Here is a 23,565-nt window from a genome sequence, read left to right as displayed (position 1 = left end):
GCTCTTTTGCAAACGTTAAGTACTGCAGGAGCCACCCAGATAGCCTCCTCGATACTCCTGCGCAGAACAAGCCTGAGCCGAGGGGGTGTTGGAGAAAGCACTGAGGTGAGTGGTAACAGCAGCCTCCATTGCTGTTTGTGCTGTATCAGTATTGATCTGGAAGGCTGGGCTCATCCACTGATCCTTGTTTCCCACTTTACGTTACTCCCACCGAGAAACACCGCTCACTTCTGCATCCAGCCTGGAAGCACTGCAAATGTTCAACACATCAGCAGATTCCTCCTTAGCCAATTGCCTCGCCTGTCTGCAATTCTGATCTTTGCTGACAGGCTTTGATTTGTGGAATCACTAACAGTGGGCAAAAGAGTTTGTGGAGATAGGATTTGGAAGGTATTTTGTAGTCCCTTTTCCATGCACTAACCCTGGTCTCTGGGCCGGGTCAGAAACCTTACCCACAGCAGTGTACTCTGCACAGGCGCACTGAAAGCCTTTCAGCCCAAACCGTGTCGTCACTTCAGCTGCTGTGAGCGGCACCCTACTTGTCCCCATTACCAATTAACTACAGGGACACAAAGCACTACTGGAAGGGTCAGACTGTGCAAGTTTTTTCCCCACATTGTTGAAGGCTTTTACAGCCTGGCTTACTATCACAAGTAACTTCTTATTTAAATCTAGTCCTCACTGAACATCAGTTTCATGACTTAGTTCACTTTCTCATCCTTGATCTGGTTGTGGAAAGGTTACAGCAGAGGAGACAAAAAAACTTTTCTCCACTGACAGTTTTATCAAAAAAGAAACATACAGTTCAAAATGCATAATGATTTGTTGAGTATCAAGTGCAGTTTTTCTGACCAGTGCTACTTCCATAGGTGAGTGGTCAAGAGCAAAACGAATCCCACTGAAGCCCAAAAGAATTGTTAGCATACTGGGAGCTGCTCTGCTGCAAAGGCCAAGATGACGAATGCTCAGTGTTCCTGTAAATTGGTTATATGCACAAACACTCCCTGTGCTGATGAGGAGACAGTTTGACATAAACCTCTATGTTGCATTTGGGTAGACATTCAGACAGTGCCCTAACGGTTTCACGCTGCTGAGAGCTCAGTTAGGGCTAATTCAGTCACACACGCTAGCAGTCACCCTGGCCCTACTCTCAGTTGCATGCACCTTGCCTAAGGAAACAGAAAGGAAATGATAATGACAATTACAATAACAACAATAATACATTCCCAACTCCCATTCTCCCCCCTACCAAAAGCCCTGAAAAAGACAGTATTAACCACACCTTGTATCTGGGAAGCAAGGTGAAAGCCTGCAAACCCTTGGTTTAGGGACAGCCTCTCTGTGCTTCTGGTCCACCCCCACAGAGCCCAAAGTTAAAGCCCAACTCCAAAGACACTTGCGGGCATCTTCCATTCACTTTGGCTGTGAAATGACTGTGCAAAGGGAAGTGGGAGCCAACTCTCACCCCACTGTAACTTTGCAGACCTATTCCCCACGTTGTCTAACTAGCCAAAACACTGCACACAAATCACATGTGGGGATACTGAAGTCTTCCAGACCTCTGCACATTTTTTTTTGCACTTTCCTGACTGTGTTACCTCTACCCTGTCCCTGGGTACTCCTCCTCACTATACACTGAGGTGTAAGGTGTATAGTGAGGGCAGTGGAAGGAGTTCCAGGGACACCTTTGTCTATCTGCGCAGCCTCTATGGAAGGCAGGGTGGCACGGGCTGCCCTGGAGCATGAGCCATCCAGTGTGCAGTGCTGCAAACTCACCATGGCTGATGGCACCCTAAGACAGGAAAAATATTCCAGTTTAAGTATTCTGGGACAGAACTGGGAATAGAATCTCATTGGCACATTGATGAGCCCTGTTCTGCTCTTCAGATTTCATAACATCATGCAGGAAACTAAGCAGGAACTGGTCCAAAAGGGCTTCCTTACCAGACCAGCTCAGCTCTTGCTGGAATCTTGTACTACTACCTTTTAACAACATATACTACCCAGCTCAAAAGATAACAAGGTAACAAGTGCATGCAAAGCTAAAACCACAGTTCCACCTGCTGATTTGCCAGAGCACAACTTTTTCCCTTAAAACCTCAAGTTTTCCACCAGAATTAGTGACAGAGAATCAGAACCCAACATTTCTGAATGCCCTGTGATGACCAGGGCAGCTGAAGTGCTTGCTTGTATCCTGAAATAAGTGGCTACACTTCCTACATACTCATGCTTTTGCTTTTTTACAGGGACACACTGATGCAGCCTTTGGTTCCTTGGGTGCTATTTCTTTCTTTAATGATTTTCTTTAAAGTGAAATAAAGACAGAGAAGTCACTGACACTCCTCCCCAGAAAGGATAATCTTTTCAACAGATAAAATGTTGATTTTTTAAATTTATTTATTACTTCCTGGGGGAAAAGAAGACTTTAGTCATTTAGTCTCTAGGAAGAGTTTTGATAGGAAAGAGCTTGCTGTGCTCCTGTAAATGCCAGTCTGATCTGAACAGCACAATACTGAGATTTATTAACAAAAATACCAACGGCAACAATGAAGACTCCTCATGAACACCTGCTTAGGGACTTAATTTTGCTTTAATAGGCTATTATCAAGGCTTCCCTCCCTCCTCCTCCAAATCAATTCTGGATCAATACAGACACACATGCCTTGTGTAGAGCCTTCTGTTCTCAGGACAGGATTAAGAGATTCGTTAGTTTTACGAGAGCTTGGTTCAACGATGAACATTCAAAAGGAGAGAGAAGATGCACATGTCCCATCCACTTCAGATCTCTTCTGATTAACCAACTCAGCATTTGCAAAGGTTTGACAGAAGGGAGGCAACTTTTTCTTTATTATCACAGTAATAAGGCTCTAAAGAATCCCAAAGCATGTTGCTCGGTCTCCATGAATGGTCAATTAAAAGCCTGCTTGGAAGCCGGCTTCCCCCAAAATTCACTGCCACTTCTTAGTGAAACCGAGGTGGTAGAAAACAAGGGCTGACAAGCAGCCTTTCAAAACAACTCTGTGTCCTTTTAACCAAACCAACTATAAACATGTTAAATTGAGCAGATGCCAGGTGTTGGAGTGCTGAAATGGCTTCCTCAAATCTCTAATGTAGGTATATCAATTATTTTTCACAACATTGAACGTTAGAAAAAGTTCCTTGACCGACTTTGCAACAGGCAGGGCTTTATTTTCTTCTGAGCTAATCCTGAGTACTGTTCTTGTTTAACCAAAAATAACACAGAGAGAAAAGACTATGAAGAGTTGAAAATCAATTAGTTAAGCATCAACATCCTTAAAAAGAATGTAAACCATTGCTCGATAAACCCCAGTCACTCTCAGCAGCTACATTTCCTTCAAGATTCGATCACATTCTTAGTTCAAGATCTGATCATATCTTAGCTCAAGATTCAATCATATTCTTAGCTCAAAATTCGATCATATTCTTACTTCAAGATCTGATCATATTCTTAGTTCAAGATTTGATCATATTCTTAGCTCAAAATTTGATCATATTCTTAGATCAAAATTCAATCATATTCTTAGTCCAAGACCCGATCATATTCTTAGCTCAAGATTCGGTCATATTCTTAGCTGAAGATTTGATCATATTCTTAGTTCAAGATTTGATCATATTCTTAGCTCAAGATTCGATCACATTCTTACATCTTCCTGCAACAGTATTGGTAAAAGTATTTCCTTTCTTATTAAATACAACGCTCTTCAAAGTAGAAAATAATGACTTTTCTCTTTTTCCCTACAGAATATGCAGATTTATTGTCTCGAGCACAAAGGAAAACGTCTCCATTTTCCGTGTAGTTAGTAAGAGTAAACAGTCTACTTTTTACTACGAAGCCACTTCCGAAGCGGTAGAAGATGTTTTCTCTGTCTGCCCACTTACATCAGATTCATCTGGATTTGGGATAATGATATACAGCAAATGTGGTCTCAAGAGAAAAATGAGATGAAGTTTGTACACCTGCCTGTGCATTTTTGTTCTTTCTCAATGTGATTTCTACGAAACGCAGAGAATGTACAGCCTGTGTGCCTCAGCTGGCTTGCCTGAGCCCAGAACAAGTAACATCGGAAACATTCCCAAGTGTTTGCTAGCATTTGGGGCTCTGTTTGAATCTGCTTTGTTTACCTGAAAGCAAAAGCATAAATTCCAGACCTAGGAAATCATTTAACTCTGAGGGATCAGCTAATACACCGATTATCTCTCACAAACATCTCGATTAGATCAACTTTTGGGGCCAGAACAGTCTTTCTGGCATAGATAGATGCTGGAATTGTCAGTCTGGTTTTTTTGCTCTGCATAATCAAAACCTGCATGGCTTTCACTCAGAAGACAGGAACTCCATTAATCATTTCCCCATATACAGTTACAGCTCTGTTTTCAAAATGTTTTGTCCAAGTTGTTGAGCAAACAAACTTTGCATTTACTGACAATAAGGACTCACAGGAACTGTTTGTATATAAGCAGAACCACACAGCTGTAAGACACAGAACACGTAACAACGACATTTCAGAAGAGAAACTTTCTTATCCAGGTCGCTGGTGAACAGCAAATTAACTCAACAGCCCCAGACAGCAGAAACCAAGCTATATATTTGCAAATGTCCTTTATGAGTTAAGAGAAAAGTGCTTGGAAATCCTCACTGCTCACAGAAAAACCTTACAATCACCTAGCAACCTATGTTACTGCTGCTTTCGATTTTGAACAGGCAGCCTTCACATTCAAAGATGCATCTGAAGCAACTGCTGCAACTGTTAAGTTTAAAGCAAAACAAAACCAAAACCAGAGATCAATGTTTTCGTTATTCAAATAAATTGCCCCTACCTTTCTTCTGCGAGTACGATGGCGACTGCACTTGAGAAAAAGTAGGCTTTTCTTCGGTGAAATATTCAGGTTGGTTGTACTGATTCAGGGCCATGTCCATGTCAGAGTACTCGCTTTTAAACACGTTTCCAGGGTAACTACAGGTATAAGGCTGATTCACCGCCCAGGCCTGTTCCATATATATGTTGTTACTGTGCAGGACCTGAGCATCGCAACTGCTGTACCCCTGATTATCTTCGATATATGTGCAATAATCAGTGGACTGCATGTAGCAATTGCCACCGGCAGCTGGGTGCACTTCATATATTTCTTGCATACAGTAGTTCATTTTGTTAGCCTATCTCAGCTTGTACTTCACGTACACACACACATGCATACACAGGCGGGCATGCATACACATGGACGGGAGAGAAGCGATGAATATACACCGGCACAGGCGAGCGCCAGGCAGCCCGTTTTACTTCGGAGCAGCACCTGATGTGCTAAAATCCTATTTATATTGGGACAGCTTGTGAACTCCCCTGCCAGTCAAACATATTGGGAAGCAGATTTATGACAGTCAAAGGTCTTAATCTGTGACTGTAAGTTAATTCCGAGGGAAGATGGCAGGCAGGTAGCGATGACCACCAGACAAAGCGGCACGATCCCGGCAGCCCTCCTGCTCCCTTGTTTGTCTGCAGTAATCATTTTATGAAACATTTCAGCCCTGCCCAATATGATTAGAAAATGATTACTAAGGCGAAGACACAGTTATGTCACTGTAGTTGTCAACTTCAGTGTGAAGCATTATAAAGACTGCTTAAGAACTCCCAGAGGGGATCTGCTGAAAATCCTAAAATCAATAATCCTGTTTTTCAGCATTAAACCACAGAAAATCCAATAGTGCTGTGCTGATGACCCAAGCAGCGCTCTAGTTGGACAAAATTTAGCAACTTAATCTGTCATCAGCTTTATTGATTTTGGTTTACAGAATTACATGCATGAATCTCCCCAGCCTTCCACACATACACAACCCTTCCCCACTACCTGCTAATGCATTTATGGGAAAGCAGCTTTTCTAAACTTCAGTGCTTTAGGGAGGTAATTTCCATTGAGTTCAACAAGTGGGAAACTTCAAAAGAATATAATTGGCAAAAAGGGACACTACTTACACATTCTCAGCAAGCTAATTGCTTACTGCTTTGTTATCTTTGAGGTCCCAGTAACGAACTACTTTTAGAAGCATTATCTTTTTCAACAGCAGACTTGAGAATGGGTTTTGGCTTTATTAGGTTCACCTATAAGCTATAAACGTGGCAGTGCCACCACAACTAAAACTACATCATCTTCTAATTGCTTACTGCACTCCCAAACTGTAAGAGAGTTAATATGCATTGTTTAATAACCCTTTTTGATCTAAGAGAAATAATGTTATTTTTAACTTCTATTGGCTGCTCTTTGTTTTTCACCAGGCACATGTTTCTGTCTCTTTACCACACAGCCAAATTCTGGTAAGGCTTGTGCAGTCAGTGACAAGGAGGCATCCCTCTTTAAAGTCTGCTTTAACTCTTAGGAAGCAGCATTATAGCTGCTCTCATAACGAGGCCTTAGTTTTTAAATTCCACTTATTTTAGATGATTCACAATTTGGATTGCCAAAATTACCAGATAGGTCACCTCGATGAACGTGCACCTAAACGATCCTCCAAAATTCACTGAAATAGGTCAGAACTGGGCATTGCATTGCTATCTAATGGGCAGGCAACAGAGGAAGTGCTGGGTAAGGATCTGAGGCTCAGAGAAGTTAAAATTCATGCTGGGAGTTTCAGTTCTTTCCCCACTAACTACAAAAGAAGCATCTTAAATGTATATTGCTTATTAACTTGCTCAGAAAATAATAATACATTCAGGAAGTAAAAATGAAGTCTGTAGGATTAATTCTACAGAAGTTGAAGCAATTTCCAAAGCTATTCTGATAAAACTCCAGCAATTTAAACTAACATTCCATGAAGAGCACTGCCACTGAAATCCCAGAAGTAGAAACAAAACTGAACCCTCATTCTCCATGCTGTTTCTACCAGAGACCTAACTCAACAGATAGCATTGTGAAATACAAGATGGAAAAGCACACAGTGTAAGTTGATTGTAATTTTAGCTCATGCCCATGGTCTAGATTTTACCATGATTCTGTCTGTGATCAGAAGTGTGTTTTAGTTCAGATTCACATTTGCCAGAATGAATGTTCAGTACTTCAAAACCTCCATGCCTGAGGGCGGTGCGTTGAAATCACCCCCCGACTAATTGGGAGAGCTTCCCCCAGGAATAAATCAGACCAGCTCAGTTTGGGGTGGAAGCAAATGAAGCTTGATTTGCCAGCAAACTATGCTCTAGAAATAGGAAATGCAATGAATGTGTACAAAGTATACAATAGATGTACAATATAGATACACATAGCCACAACTTATAAACGACAGGGGAACTCAGACCCCCCTGGATGGATCCGGGGCAGCCTTCACCTCCTCTCCCACTCCCTCCCTCCTTCCAAGGCCACGGAAGGGAGAGAGCGAGAAGCTGTAAGCAGAAGTGACAGAAGGAAAGAGCAAGAACTGTTTCTGCCACTTCTCTCTATCCCCATTAGCAAGCCAATGCATTCTAAAGACCTTGGCATTCATTTTCTTGTACATCTAATGGCGATCATTTCTTTTACTTTCAGTCTTTGCAGACAGGGGCCAGGCTGAAGTTCCCCCTTCAAACAGTACCACTGAGTTTCCTAAGAAACTCTGCAACAGTTCACAGTTATCTCCCCACCATGCCCATTTCTGTGATCAGCTGGGAATGCTGGATTACACACAAACACATACAACATGCCAACCTCAATTCTCTACGCTGCCCAGAAAGAAAACCTTCCACCAAGGCACCAAGCAGGCTGATAATTTACCACCAATGTCCTGCGCAGCTGGCAGCAATTTATCTGAGAGTCTCCAGAGGGGCAAGGCTGTGTTTTACAAGTCAGCAGAGCAGAGCACTTCGATACTTTCGCACCATCCAGAGAGGTCTTGGAGAACTAGGCTTTAAGTTCTCAGAATTCTTCCTCAGGTGGATTTGGTTGACAAATCAAGATTCCTGTGAGTTTTTTCCCTTCTCTTACTATTTTGCCCACTTGGCTTCAGGGTTGTTACTGTGCCAGATAAAGGCAATGGGCTGCGTGTGGCGAGGCTCCAGGATGGGGCCCGAGGGTTCGGTATCTCAACGTGGAACAGCCTCTCACTTTTATTCCAACAATACCCCCCTAAAACACTTCCTTTTTGTTCTACTTTTATGTCAATAATGCTTAGCAATGTGACATATGTCCTGCTTCTGTCAGAATTACTGTAATACTGCAAGCAAATTACATTACTGTGAAGAATGAGGAGGAAGAGAAAAACAGGTAAAAGCCTTTTCAGACTGAACAAAACCAAACCAGGACTGATAAACATTGCTAGGGGCTGGGGCTCCTTTGCCTGCCGTGTGCTAACATTACAGAGGTTTACAGCACTGCAAATTGTTGTTCCCTTAGAAACAAATCAGTTCAAAGAACAGTGCAAAGATTTAGCATCCCTATTAAAACTGAAATACTCCTAAAACATTTTCATCTTAACTTCTCAGAGTCCCACCCTGCAGGCCCCTTTCACATCACTTTGAATCAAGTCATCTGATAAAGGACACTCAGACAGGGTCTTTATCAAAAGTCTCAAAGTAGAGTAGAAAATAATATTAACAACTTTTCTTTGCCTCCTTTTCTAACCTGAACACTAAGTCTTTCGCTCCTGTCACGTTGAGCTCTCACTCCCTTCGCCCTCTAGCGCGCCTGGAATCGTACTTGGTTACAGCTGTTTGATTATGTGAACACACCTAAATCAATTGCCAGCAGACTAAACCTCTGTGTGTGCAAACAGGCTAGTGATAAAATAGAAACTTCCATACTGCAGCAAACTTAACCTTGGCACCCTGCACAGCCTGAGGTGTCCCTTCAGTTCCCGAGGCAGATAACTAACTTGCTGAGCATGAGTCCTGGCCACCCCAAAGGTTTTGGGATACTCACCCCGGTGCAAACCAGGAACAAGTGCAGAGCAGTCAGTGCTGTTACACTGGGCAGGCAGAGGCGAGGCCAAGAGCGCCTGAAAGGAGACGTCTGCAGGAGAGAATACCTTAAGCTAGACCAGGCAGCTCCTCACCCACTCCTGGTTTAAAAGTTCTGACTAAACCTTTTAATGATAAATTCAACGCCCCACTAAGCTGCACTTCCCTTGTGACTTGACTCAGTCACAAAATAAACTCACAGAAAGGCTAAGGCAAGGCAGTCAGTACTCCTGATGGCCGTCAGGCTCTCCTGATGGCACTCTTCAACCGCTCAAGTTGAGTGCAATCCACTCTGCAGTGTACCTCTGCCACCTGCATGACGGTGCAGGGGCCATATGACCTAAACAAGTCCTACTCTCCTGGCTGCTTCCAAACTGTGCACCCCTGGTCTGCAGACCTGGCTATCTCAGTGCTACAGTCAGGGCCCCTCTGTGCCACTTCTCAAGGATTTGGCAGCATCAGTCTGTGGGAGGTATTGCAGAGCATTCCAACTATTCAGGGCAGAGCGCTGCTTCTAAAGGACCAACTGATCTTATGTTGATGCTGTTCACACTTTATGCATTGCAGATGAATAAAAATTCAGTCTTTGGTCTAAAAATATTGCACATTTGAACAGTTGCAAGGATTAAATGCAATGTTGTACATTCTTAACATTCATTAGGTGTATCTGTATGCTCAGCTCCTAGCTTTACGATACATATTGTTAAATGCTACAAAATAACTGTTCTGTTTCTTACTTGTAGCTTTCCTTCCCAACAGCCATCTATGATGGAGGGAAACGAAAAAACAAACAAAAGAACAAACCCAACCCAACGAAGGGTAAAAAACATGAGATCACTGCTCTTCAAGGAAAACAGAATCATAGAATGGTCTGAGCTGGAAGGGACCTCTCAAGATCATCCACAGTCAGCAGGGACACCCCCAACTAGATCACATCGCCCAGGACCTTGTTGAGCCTCATTCTGATTATCTCCAGGGCAAGGGCCTCAAGCACCTCCCTGGGCAACCTGTTCCAGTGTTCCACCACCCTCATAGGAAAGAACTTGTTCCTAACATCCAATCTAAACCTGCTTTTCTCCAGTTTGAAGCCATTGCCCCTCGACCTGTCCCTGCAGGCCTTTGCAAACAGCCTCTCTACACAAACCTATGCTTTCAGGCCTCAGTGCCATGCAACAAGGGACATACCCCAGACAGTCACTATCTTTTTGTACCATAAGGAAAATAAGCTGAAATCTGTCACAGTTTCTGAGCAGAAGTACTAATGCAGCTTTTGCAACATACATCATTTATGAAAGACAATGATCTCCACAGCCAGAAGATGAGTTACCACCTTTTGTAATCTCTGTATTTGCACTACCTTGCTCATTCACTTCATATACGATCACCAGACACAAATGTCTCTCAAAAAATCACAGAATCACAGAAAGTCAGGTGTTGGAAGGGACTTCCAGAGATCAAGTCCAACCCCCTCTGCCCAAGCAGGAACACCTAGGGTAGGTCACACAGGACTGCATCCAGTCCCCAGAGAGAAGACTCCACAACCTCCCTGGGCAGCCTGCTCCAGGGCTCTGTCACCCCCATAGTAAACAAGTGTCACCTTGTGCTGTGGTGGAACCTCCTGTCTTGCAGGTTGTACCTGTTACTCCTTGTCGTGGCACTGGGCACCACCAAAAAGAGACTGGCATCTTCACCTTGGCACCCACCCCTCAGATAGTTATGGATGCTGCTAAGATCCCCTCTCAACCTTCTCTTCTGCATATGACTGCGCAGAGTTGGTGTTACAGATTAGACTAAGAACATCTCAAACATCAGATCACAGTGAACACTTAGAAGAACACTGACAGCAAGCTACCTCTACATGCTATTTATCTTCTCTTGAAAACTCTGTTTGTGACTAAATCATAAAGTATGTTGGAATGACAGGGTTCCTGTGTGGTGCTGTGAGGATACCACAGGACTTGGCAGTTTCTGGCACGTGCCCGGGTGGAATGCAAGCCACTAAAAATTGTCACTTTGTCTATGCTTTCTTTATGCAACATCTATGTACCTATAGCAAGTGACACAGTTGAGGGGAAAGAGGTGAAAGCTTGCTGGCACTAAGTCATTTGTTTTTGCAGCAGATGCAGCCAAGTTTCAAAGCAGCTGCCCCTGGTTTAAACCTGAGGACAACCTTCCTTGCACAGCAGTACACCTTCCCCGACATATGTAGTGCTTCCTTCTCCCAACCTGCAGTACCTTGGCAATGACATGCCACTAAATCTGCATGTGACTCATAACGTGGCAGTGTGATGTGCCTTTTATTGAAACACCTCAGACTCCTTCCTCTGTTGAGATAACAGAGAATGTCATCGTTGATATTTCAGCACTCAGAGGCACCACAAATCCAGTCTCCCCTGAAAACACTCGACACCTTGAACAACTCTGCTTAAAAGAGTTTGCTCTTCTGTGATCAAGTCTCTTCCAGGGTTTGTGCCTGCTTTTGCTTGCACTGCTTCCAGGCACTACTACTAATGACACAAGCAGGTAGAGCACGGTCTTGTCAGACAGATTTGCTCCTTGAGAAGTTAGCCAGCAAACAAACAAAATTCTGTAATGGTGTTTGACAAGTTTTAGGATGGCCTCTGAGCAAATACTGCTACGAGTAATTATAGACCTGTGACCCAGACAACCCAATTTGCTAAGTCTCCCCACATCTCGTAATTGAAAGACCCTGTTAGCAGACATCAGCTAATTACACAGCTTATCTCTTGAGAAAGTAACTGCCCATCCCTGAACTGCCTACCTTTCCGAGTCCTCCCCTACCTAACTCCACAAGAAAACCTCAAGGTAAAAAGTTCCATTTGTCCAAACCCACAACTGAACAGAAAGTTAGCTAATGGAGCTTGACACAACACAATTAACAGACTCTTGGCTGGGACTGTCTGGGTTTGGCAGCCTCCTGACAGTCCTTGGTAAGACGTTAAAGCGATCAACACCTGACATCTGTTAGCAGAGAGGCATTCTGAGGTAAAGAGCAACTAAATCTAAAGAAATCAGGTACTTAGACCAGTTTAACTTTTTCATGAGGTGATATCCTGCCTGACACTCTAATCTTTCCTCCTGGAGTGACGCAAGACTTAAGTAAAAGAAAACAACTTGGAGTCCCTCCCTCCCTCCCTCCCTCCCTCTCAATACACAGGAATTATTTTATGGGTAAAGAACAATGAAGAACTATCCCTCCCGGGTTAAAAAGGAGGAGAAATAATTCAAGTGCTGAATTTATGCTAATGCCTAAGCAACTGTGATCTGAACAAGAGCTCCTTCATTGCTGCAGCGATGTGGGGGGGGGGAAAAGTTACCTGAAAGAACATGGTTAATAATCCTGACTACTGAGGCAAAGAATGCCCACAAGAAGATGTTTAATTTATTTCACTTCTGTAGGTGCAGTTACTGGGGCTTTGGGAATGGTGAGTAATAAGAAAGAAGAAAAGGCAAACCACAGAGTCACAGATGAACACTCTGGAAGCAGTAAATCATTATATTGGTTTGCCTTTGCATTTTGAATGTCTCAAGGATATGTTTAAAAAACAACACAACTCCCCCCCCCCCGAAAAACCCAACAAAACCCAGCACCCCAAACCAACCAACCAAAACCCCCTGCAACTTCCCCCCTCGAAAAACCCCCAAACCAAAACAACCAACAAACCAGATTCAGAAAGAATGTTGATCAGCCACAGAGAGACAAGTAAAGGACTAAAAGGACAGATACTGTATTAGGTATCACACACAAACACCCAGTCAGTACTCATCCCATTGTCACCAGGGCACTTCCCAAAGCTAGTCAACTGATTAAAAAGAATATTAACAATCACAATCACCCCTGCTGAAAAATACAAGCACTGTTAAAACCCCCTCCTACATAATAATGCTTTGCCAGTGGCCAAACCCCTGACCAGAAACAAAGACATAACCATCTCCTTATTCCTTTGAGGTTGGTTTCAGACTCACGGAACGTTAGAGGTTGGAAGGGACCTGCAGAGATCATCGAGTGCAACCCCGCTGCCAGAGCAGGACTGGGTTTTGAATACAGCATTTGCTGCGCTCTGCATAATAATGCCGGTTACCTTTACACTTTTTGTCTTCTTTTTGGCATTCCTGGGCACTTGACATGACTTGAAAGTCTGCTTTCCTACGGCCTGGCCGTAAAAGGCTGCTGGTCGGAGTCGAAGCATGTCGGCACTGCGGGAGCTGCTGCCCACTCCTCTGGGTACCACCATGGTTTGAGTCTCCTTCCCTACACCAATGCTTTTCCGCTATGCCCTCTACGCTCCAGTTCTGCTTTCTGTCAGGAAGGTGAATCAGTCTGTCCCACGACAGGAGGCCATGTCCTGGATGCTTGGCAAACACTGCAGGGCTACAAACCATTGGCATTGCCAAAATCTTGCTGAGGTGTGGAGTTTTGGAAAGGAAGTGGTTGCCCAGCTCTGCTGCTCTGGTGGTACTCCTCTGCATCTCCCCTCGGCCGCACTGGTACGCCGCAGAGCCTTTCAGCCATGCCCATTCAGCCACCATAGCTCCCCTTCCGTACCACAAGTACAAAACTTCCCCGCCTGGGAAGCCTGCACAAGTAGGCAGCTCTGTGTGGACAGGCTAACACTAGATGTAACTTTCACAGCAGCACAACTGCAACAAGGGCCTCAGCTCAAGTTACCACCAATTTATTGCCTTGCTCATATGATCATTTGAGGTCTTGTAGGTCGAGGCTGGTCGTGAACAATTTTCAGATACTTAAAACACAAAACATCAAGGATTCAGCCTTGTTTGACTTTGCTCTTAGCACAGGCTGACCTGAGGGACACTCTGTTACCTAAGTGTGACATTCTTATGTGGGCATGCTTAGCAGTTCCGCTTTTGCTACCTACTGCCTTCCCCTGGCTGCGGCCACAGGGAGTATCGGAGAGACTAATTTTATCGCAGGAGTGCTCCGGGTCCAGAGCAGATAACAAACCACATCAAAGCGGCATGATTTAATTAGCCATGATGATTAAGCACATTATTTACTCTTTGATATAAAAACACTCTGGATATCAGCAGCTGATAAATCTGGGAAACTAACTAGAGCCCATTTTCTATTTCGGGGCAGCAAAACTTAACCCTATAGAAATGACACATCAGAGATGATGTTCTGGATCACAAGGAGCAAGTTTGCTTTACAGGTATCAACACTTAAACACAAAATCACTTCTAACTTGAAAATATAGGAAACAGCAAACCATATACATAAATGAATAAGAAATATATCTAAATAGACCAGAGTCTTTCTGACTGATCTACACGGTGGTTTTCAACACAGTACGATTTTGCTGGTTTAATGGACCTGTTGTTTTCACATACACTTCACTCAGTAAGGTAATTCATGTATATCAGCAGGTAAGTGCACACTGAGTCAGCTAATTTCCTGACAGAAAATGATTCAAAACAACTTTGGATTTCAGTCACTAGATCTGTTATGCTACTGCTGTCTCTGAGTGTTTTGTCAGGGTGTGTTCACAAGACTTAGCTGTGGTTAGCATTAAATATCCCTACTGGGGGTCAGCCCCAGAGTGTATATAGCTCTCCTCAATATATACATTTTAAAACTGTAAATGTAAATGCCTGTATGCTTGTTTGTTTGTTTGTTTGTTTTTCTGCTGGGAGTGTAAGATCACCTGCTCTCTGAAGTTAAACCACCATTCCTTCTCATCACTGTATCCCAGATGGACACCAATAGCATGTATTTTTCTGAGAGACTATTTGTTACCACAGACTCAATGCACAAGACTGGTAAGTTAACTGCAGAATCTGCACTTAACCACTTCTGGCTTTATAGATTCACTTAGCTAAGAATTGAATTTCTTACTGAAATCAAAAACTACCTCTAAATGCAGGTAACATGGCAAGAGAAATTCACCTGTAGGGGGATAATCAGATTTAACACAGAATAGGGAAAGCAACCCAGAAAACACCAGGGAATTTTAAACCACTAAAAGAATGCAAAGCTTTCATCATTTGGACACCTTCAGATCCTCTAGACTGAAAATAATACTTAGGCTCAGGGGGAAGAATTGGATTGTCCTGGCAAGGCCCTCTGTGAATGGCACAGAGCTTGCCTGTAAGACTTGAACTAAACTTGTCCACTTTTCCTGGCACAGAGAGGAGCTGTGCACTAAACCCCACTCTTCTACCAGGCTCTGTGTCACCTAAGGTACACTAAGGTTACTCAGATACACTACAAGACTACTCTCTTCTTCCTTGTCTTCCTTACCATTCTGGTGATCTCCCCCATGGATGATACTACACCTAAGTGCAAGAGCCAGGCCTGTGCAACATACAGATAGAGTACAGAGGCATTTCTATCATTCAGTAATAAATAGACACTTCTGTGCTTCATCAGCCTCTTGAGCAGACCACTGTGCCCACACAGCTCTTGACCTTGTTTAAACAAGTCAGTTACATTGTCAGTTACTCAGTTCTTGCTATTATACCCAGAATTGAGAGCAGTGATTTGTAATCCAGCCTTGTTAGGCAAAAATTTATAATCCTTTCCCCAAATTTACTTTTGAGATTAAAGGTCATCTTTGCTGTCTTTGAGCCTCTGGGGAGTTGATACACCTTTCCTTTAATTAAAAAGTACACACTCACAGCAAAGGTAGAGCTGTTCTGCAAGGATTCAGAGATGGCTCACAAGGCTCTCACAGGTTTTTAACTCAAGCAAGGAACATTACAACTCTCCCTACCTTAAGTAATACAATGTATCTTCAAATTTCCCTGTTTGCAAAGCACCTGTGGGGTTTGAAAATATTCCTCTAGGCACATTTAAGCCATGAGAAGAAACTGATCCTATTCTAATTGCCATTGTTTGGCATTTGCCCAGGCACAGCTTACAAAGGCCACCCCAACACCAAACACCGCTATGCTCTACTTTCCCTTCAGTTCATTTTGAACTAGTTTGACTCCTGTACTAGCTGCAGTTTCTTCCATTCCACAAGCTTCTACTTTGTTTCACAAATTGCTTGCAGTCACCAAGGACAGCCTACATTCCACATCTGCTAGGCAAGGATTAAGGTGCAAAGAACTACCACTGAAGGGGTGCCCTTTCCTTGTGTTTCCTATACTGTAGCAGAATTGTATGTCCCAAATCACCATTCAGCTTATTAGAAGCTTACATTACAGCTTTACTACAGACCTGAATGACTTCTTCTACTCCTCCTGTTTTAACCTACTTTGCCTGGATTTTTCAGAAGCTTTCCTTTTTGCTCTTTTTGCTTGCTTGGTTGGTTGGTTTGGTGTTTTTTTTTCTTTCTTTTTTTCCTTTGCAACAGGGAATGCAGTATCCAACTCCTACACCTGCTCTTGGGTTTGTCAAACCAAACCCTTGACAAAGGATAACGTAATTTTTTCTGAGCTCCTAATGTTAAGGGAAGCATCTCTCTCTCTCTCTCTCCCTCTAGCTACACTTGAACTGGCTATAATCAAGGCAGAAGGCAGTACAGTCTACTGGGATGAATGACAACCACAAACAGGTCCTGGTTTAGAGCAGGACTAATAAGAAAGGCCTGGAGCTCTTCCTGTCAGTGTAACTAAGGGGATCATCAAGTACTGCCCAGGTGGCCAAGAGGGCCAATGGCCTCCTGGCCTGCATCAGGAACAGTGTGGCCAGCAAGAGCAGGGAGGTCATTCTGCCCCTGTACACTGCACTGGTTAGGCCACACCTCGAGTCCTGTGTCCAGTTCTGGGCCCCTCAGTTTAGGAAGGATGTTGACTTGCTGGAACGAGTCCAGAGAGGGGCAACAAAGTTGGTGAGGGGCTTGGAACACAGCCCTGTGAGGAGAGGCTGAGGGAGCTGGGGCTGCTTAGCCTGGAGAGGAGGAGACTCAGGGGTGACCTTATTGCTCTCTACAACTACCTGAAGGGGGGTTGTAAACAGGCAGAGGTTGGTCTCTTCTCCCAGGCAGCCAGCACCAGAACAAGAGGACACAGTCTCAGGCTGCGCCAGGGGAAGTTCAGGCTGGAGGTCAGGAGGAAGTTTTACACAGAGAGTGATTGCCCATTGGAATGGACTGCCCGGGGAGGTGGTGGAGTCGCCGTCACTGGAGGCGTTCAGGAGGAGACTTGACAGGGTGCTTGGTGCCATGGGTTAGTTGATTAGGTGGTGTTGGGTGATAGGTTGGACACAATGATCTTGAAGGTCTCTTCCAACCTGGTTTATTCTATTCTATTCTATTCTACTTTCAGAGGTATCAAAGCAGCAGGTTGTTGCAGTGACTGGCATCTGAGCAGCTCAGAAGCCTTTCCCAAGATGCCAGCACAGAGTCTTTACAAGTAAGTTTGTTTTATAGGAGAAAAGTTTTAGCAAATGAAGGGCCCAATGAACTAAACCAAGAGGACAGGGAAGAGAATCTCAGCCATGCAGTGTTATATGAATGGCACAGAATGACCATGAAACCAATGGCACATAGAATCAGTTCTCACTTCAGCTATAAGGTGTTTTTTCCTACTGCCAGTAGCAGTAAAGGAAGAGATACAAAAAGCTTCTCCCTTCTTTAACAGGTCTCAAGAGAAAGGACTTAAATCTGGTTTCTTCCAGAGAGGTGGCAGGTACTAGCCAACCAACCAGGAGGACATAATTTCTTACTGGAATGAGCTGTGTACCTGTCCTGAACTCTGACAGACACTCTGGAGAAAAGGAGGCTCCAAGGAGACCTTCTTGTGGCCTTCCAGTATCTGAAGGGGGCTACAAGAAAGCTGGGGAGGGACTTTTTAGGGAGTCAGGGAGTGACAGAACTAGGGGGAATGGAGCAAAACTAGAAGTGGGGAGATTCAGATTGGATGTCAGGAAGAAGTTGTTCCCCATGAGGGTGGTGAGAGCCTGGCACAGGTTGCCCAGGCAGGTGGTGGAAGCCTCATCCCTGGAGGTTTTGAAGGCCAGGCTGGATGTGGCTCTGAGCAACCTGAGGTGAGGTGTCCCTGGCCATGGCAGGGGGATGGAACTGGCTGATCCTTGAGATCACTTCCATCCTGACAATTCTGTGATTCTATGAAGTCAGGGTGCACAGCACAGGGCCAAACCCCACATGGATAAGCATGCCTCTCCCCTGTGCTCACCACAGCTCCAAAGGCACCCAGTCAAACTGCACCCTGAAGAGCTGCACTCACTTCTTCTAGCTTGCCATCTGCTCTGTTACACCCAAGGCTGGCAGTTGCATTACTGTTATTACTACTATTGCTTTATACTGCAGCAGCTCCAGCTGACAGCTACATCCATGGGTGATGAAAAGCTGCTGTGTGACCCCACAGGCAATCATCCTCAGAGATTACACAGCTCACACTTTTGGTGGAGTGCAAACACTTATTTTTCACCCTCAGCAACAGGTTATCACTTAGTCTGGAGTCAAAAGGTAAGCCAACAGTTCTGGGATGTCAGCAAACTCTTATTTTTACAGTTACAGAGACACTTTCTTCTCACAATAAAAAGTTGTTTTACAATCCCAAACTGCTCCCAGCTTGTAAGAATGTACAGTTCCAACTGATCAGAATCAGAGCAGTAAGTGACTATATTAGCAGTCTCGGAGTGGTAATTAACTTACTTGATTGCAAAACAAAAGGCTGACAAAGGTGATTCTTACACAGATGTTTGCTGCTTCTTGTCTTGGGAGTTTACGGAAAGCAGAGCAGCAAGGACAACAGCTCTTCACTGGGATTTTCTTTAAACACTGAAGTATGCAAGCATCTAAGGCCATCGAAGTGGCTTGGCTTCAGAGAGATCAACTAAGGCAAGTGTAATCAGGATTAGGACTGAGGGGTGCAGAGCAGCTTGATCAAGAGGCTAGCTTTGTATGGATTCAGTCCAATAACACTAGGTGATTTCTTAATGACTCCAGAAAACAAAATGCAAGCAAGCTACAATGAAAGGACATCTCCCCAGCAAAATTAAACCCAACTCATGTTTTGTACAAGCATTTGAAAGCACACTGATTAACTATAAGTAAAAACATGTTTGTGGCAGACAAGGCTAAGGTTTAATTTCTTCTCATTATTGCTGCAGACAGTCCACAGCATTTCATTTTCTTTCCTTTGCTTCTTTTCTCCTACCAAGCCTCCCAGTCCTCAGCCACCTGTCAGCCCAAGGGATTGTCTGAACTAAACTGTAAACTCTGAACTGTAGTAACTCTTAAGAGTTCTGCCTTTGAAGCACAGCCTGGTCTCCTCTAGCACACACTTCCTGCACTCACAAGACCCTGAGGCAATGAGTTCCAGTCCCTGTATCTTGAACAAATACTCAGTTTCTTCAACAGGCAGAAGGACCTTCCTGTGTCTGTTTCCAGCCAAGATAAATGTGATGCCCAACAGGCAGCAAATGCACCTTTCCAGGACTTATTTTGCAGAGCACTGTCTGTGTGAATATGGAAGGGTAATTGATTTTTCCTCTCCCTGTGTCATGTTAGGTAATTCTTTTCTAACGTGTTGGAAACTAAGAGAGTAAGAGGAGAAGCCAGAACACCATTTCCACCAGGGAGCAAACTACCATAAAATACATCATTAAAATACATAAAGTGCAGTGGGGTAATTTGGGGAATCACTCAAAGAGCTTCCAAAAACCCCCCCACAAAACTTCCAATCACTGCCACCCTCATTCTGGGCACTGCTTTTGCCAGGAGCTTTCACATCGGTTCCCATGGGCACACCAGATCATCTGCCCCTCCCCACTGAGGAACGGGCAGCACGGCTGGCAGGACACCCTAGGGATAGGGGCACCACCACAGCCCCCAACTGAAGCTCTCTCTTCTCTGGCTGGGTTTTTTTAAGGTGATGAAACAGTTCAAGCTACTTTAGTTCTAGAAATACCCTGTCCCATCTCCTGTTGAAGGGCTGCAGGCTGAGCAATGACCAGGTAAAAAGGAAAGGAAGGTACCAAAACTCACAGTCCTGACAAAGAGAGAATTTGTGAAAGACTTAAAATCCAACCAACCAAACCCCCAAAGAATGCAGCCAAAGACTTCTAAAGACAGAAAGCCAACTGGAATGTGAGGAGAGAATTCTTTGCAACTTGAAATAAACTGAAGTTTGGCATGGGTCTAAGAGTTTTCAGATATCCTGACACCACAGAACAAAGCAGATCTGAAAGCCTGGCCTTCAGGCTTTGCAACCTTCAAACACTTCCCTAAACATTAGTCCTCTTCTATGAGATGCACTGCAGCAAACTGGGAGCTTTTAAAGAAGACTGTCACAAAGGCACTTAAGGAATGTAAGAGCTGCTTTGTTAATATGAAAGTTAGCAGTAAAATGCCTGAGAAGGTAGTAGCTTCCCTCTAGTTCATCAGAATCTTTACATTTTGCACAAAAAAATCACAGTTCTCCCTGCATCTATCACTGCATGTCAAGGACAAGGAGTGTAAGCCCACTGATCTGACACACAGTCACCAAAAGGACTGAACAGCAGTCAGTGCTCAGGCTAATGAAGACCTGTTGAAGAGTAGCGAAGGGGACAAGGACCTGGGGGGCCTGGTGGATGGAAGGCTGGCCACAAGGCAGCAATGTGCTCCTGTGGCCACAAAGGCCAGTGCCATTCTGGGGTGGATTAGAAGAGCTGTGGTCAGCAGGTCGAGAGAGGTTCTCCTCTTGCCCTGCTGAGGCTGCATCTGGAGTACTGTGGCCACTTCTGGGCCACTCAGTTCAGGAAGGAGCTCAGGGAACTGCTTGAAAGAGTCCAGCACAGAGCCACAAAAATGATGAGGGGAGTGGAACATCTTCCTTATGAGCAGAGCCTGAGGGAGCTGAGGGCTCTGTAGCTTGGAGAGGAGCAGCCTGAGGGTGACCTCATTCATGTTGATAAAGCTGTGCAGGGTGAGTGCCCAGAGGCTGGAGCCAGGCTCTGCTGGGTGATGCCCAATGCCAGCACAAGGGGCAGTGGTGGAAGCTGAGGCAGAGGAAGTTCCATGGGAACAGGAGGAAGAGTTTTTCCCTGTGAGAGTGACAGAGCCCTGGAACAGACTGCTCAGGTGGGTTGTGGAGTCTTCCTCTCTGGAGATATTCAAGACCTACCTGGATGTGTTCCTGTGTGATCTGGTGTAGGTTATGCTGCTGTGGCAGGGGGGTTGGACTGGATGAGCTTTCGAGGTCCCTTCCAGCCCCTAACATGCTGTGGTACTGTGACAACATGGCAGGCTGTAAGCCCTGTGACAAGCACAGCAAAGAAAAGTGGTTGAAATTATAAGGTGGTGGTGAAGGTTGAAAGAAAAAACCCACAAGGATATTTGGGGTCCCTTAATTAGTTCTTTTTAAAGAGCTTTGACTGCAAAATGAACAAGTGGGGTTTATACTGACAACAGCATGCACTACTCCTAACTGATGGCAGCAATTAAACAGTGCTGCACAGCCTGAACATTTCAAACACAGTCTGCTCCCATCCAAAACACATTTCAGAAGAGGATTTAACTGAAGCTGCATCTCTGGCTCAGATAAAATGACCACAGAGAGGTACTAGGTATACTGATAGATTATGGGAAAAAAGGGATTGAGAAGGAAAAAAACCCCAACAACAAAGATCCTCATTAACATAACCAGGGATGCTCAAGAGAATGGCTAGCAGATAGTGCAAGGCTAGGGAAAAAAATACCCAAAGCAACCTTGCTGCTTTCTGTTTCTCTCTGCTCCTTGTAACATCTAACCAGATTCAAAGCCTTTGGAAAATACAGCAGATAGCCACAAGCTGTAAATACCAAGCCTTTAGAAGCACAGAGATCATAGTATCATATTATCATTCAGGGATGGAAGGGACCACAAGGATCAGCCAGTTCCAACCCCCCTGCCATGGGCAGGGACACCCCACACTAGATCAGCCTGGCCACAGCCTCATCCAGCCTGGGCTTAAACACCTCCAGGGATGGTGCCCCAACCACCTCCCTGGACAACCCATTCCAGGGCTTCACCACTCTCATGGGGAAGAACTTCCTCCTCACCTCCAGCCTGAATCTCCCCACCTCCAGCTTCATTCCATTGCCCCTAGTCCTATCACCACCTAGATAAAAGATCTTCCCATTTCTCACGAAGAAAAAAACCCCAAAACATCACTCTTTAGAGAGCCTTTCCCCCCCAGCTGGGAAAGAAAACCTCACCACATTACTGAAGAACTGCATAGAGCACTGCAACATTACCAAATGCATCCCAGACTGCTTGTCTTTGGAGACTATTGTGTTCATACAGCTTTTTTGTTGAAAGCACTTTCAAAACCATGAGGGTTTAAAACAAAGGAGTTAAAATTAAATCAGACTGTCTGTAATCTAGAACTTACCAAAAGCACTATTTTTGTCCATGTGCTCAAAAACACAAGCTTCCAAGTAATAAGAGCCATCCTGGAGTGATTCATAGCTTCATGCAAAAACATCCCACAATATAAATCTTATTAACCTTTTGAAAATCCCCAAAAGCTCATTACAGAGCTGCTGAATCCTGGCACAACAAAACCTTCTATTGAGGTATTTACTGTCCTTAAAAGTCCAGCTCTTAACAGAAATAATGCACTTGGGTAGGTTGGATTGTAGCATGGGCTGGCACACAAGACATGTCAGACAGTGAGGCAGGGCAAAGAGAATTATCCTAGGGAAACTGTTACAGTCAGGAGAAGTAATTTCTCAGCTGCTGTTACAGAACAAAACATTCTCCACCTGAATGAGTGGAACATCTTCCTTATGAGCAGAGCCTGAGGGAGCTGAGGGCTCTGCAGCTTGGAGAGGAGGAGCCTGAGGGTGACCTCATTCATGTTGATAAAGCTGTGCAGGGGCCCAGAGGCTGGAGCCAGGCTCTGCTGGGGGATGCCCAATGCCAGCACAAGGGGCAGTGGGGGAAGCTGAGGCAGAGGAAGTTCCATGGGAGCAGGAGGAACAAATTTTTCCCTGTGAGGGTGACAGAGCCCTGGAGCAGGCTGCCCAGGGGGGTTGTGGAGTCTCCCTCTCCGGAGATATTCAAACCCCGCCTGGATGTGTTCCTGTGTGATCTGCTCTAGGTGCTCCTGCTCTGGCAGGGGGTTGAACTGGATGAGTTTTTGAGGTCCCTTCCAGCCCCTGACATTCTGTGATTGTGTGAATAGCAAGTTCACAGGGTAATGAGCATGACAGTGAAAAGGCCCATGAAGAAAGGTGGAACCATCCCTATTCAATTCCTTTCCCCAGCTCTTGGGAACTGCATGCAACTCCTCTGAAGGCAGTGGCTTTCAAATGGATTTGTTGCCAAAAAAGGCCGTTTATTTTCTTCTCCAAATGAGTGATCTCTCACAGGAAATGCTGCATATTCAATTCTGCTTACTGGGAATATGCATTGATGACATTTCAATTATATTCCCTAATGTAAGCTCTTCATGTTGTTGTAATTCCTATCCTGATCTCATGTTACAGTTGTTAAGAAACAGAGAATGTTTGAATGGATTATGAAACTCCAAGGAAAAGCAGAGCACAATTCTGGCCTGACCACAGTCACTGACAGAGCTGCTGCAGACCTCACTGAGGCTGCTGTGCACTCCATTTGGTTCTCACATTCAGTTTTCATCTGCCATGACAGTGAATGAGATTTACTGTATCCTACAAATACCATTTGTTGATTCTTGAATTCCAGCTTC

The 23,565-nt window shown here is 44.5% G+C and overlaps 1 protein-coding gene across 12 annotated transcripts in view; it reads right to left on the bottom strand.

The window, feature by feature from the left end:
• The window catches only part of THRB (thyroid hormone receptor beta), a 182,574-nt gene that overhangs the window by 30,341 nt on the left and 128,668 nt on the right, over positions 1-23,565 (bottom strand). For 6 of the 12 annotated variants that reach the window (XM_068152280.1, XM_068152282.1, XM_068152279.1 and 3 more), the window contains one exon: positions 8,899-8,988. The exons of 3 other annotated variants lie outside the window; for them this stretch is intronic. In XM_068152280.1, the coding sequence (XP_068008381.1) occupies positions 8,899-8,988 (90 nt within the window). Of the gene's footprint in view, positions 1-4,839; positions 5,280-8,898; positions 8,989-12,923; positions 12,976-13,039; positions 13,803-23,565 lie in introns of those variants that run through there. 3 more of the 12 variants (XM_068152277.1, XM_068152286.1, XM_068152278.1) reach the window with 3 other exon arrangements.

Source organism: Melanerpes formicivorus, unplaced genomic scaffold (genome assembly GCF_026170545.1).
Source record: "Melanerpes formicivorus ecotype bairdi unplaced genomic scaffold, bMelFor1.0.p_v2 SCAF_23, whole genome shotgun sequence".
Taxonomy (NCBI): Eukaryota; Metazoa; Chordata; class Aves; order Piciformes; family Picidae; genus Melanerpes; species Melanerpes formicivorus.
This window is presented reverse-complemented; position numbering and strand designations above follow the sequence as displayed.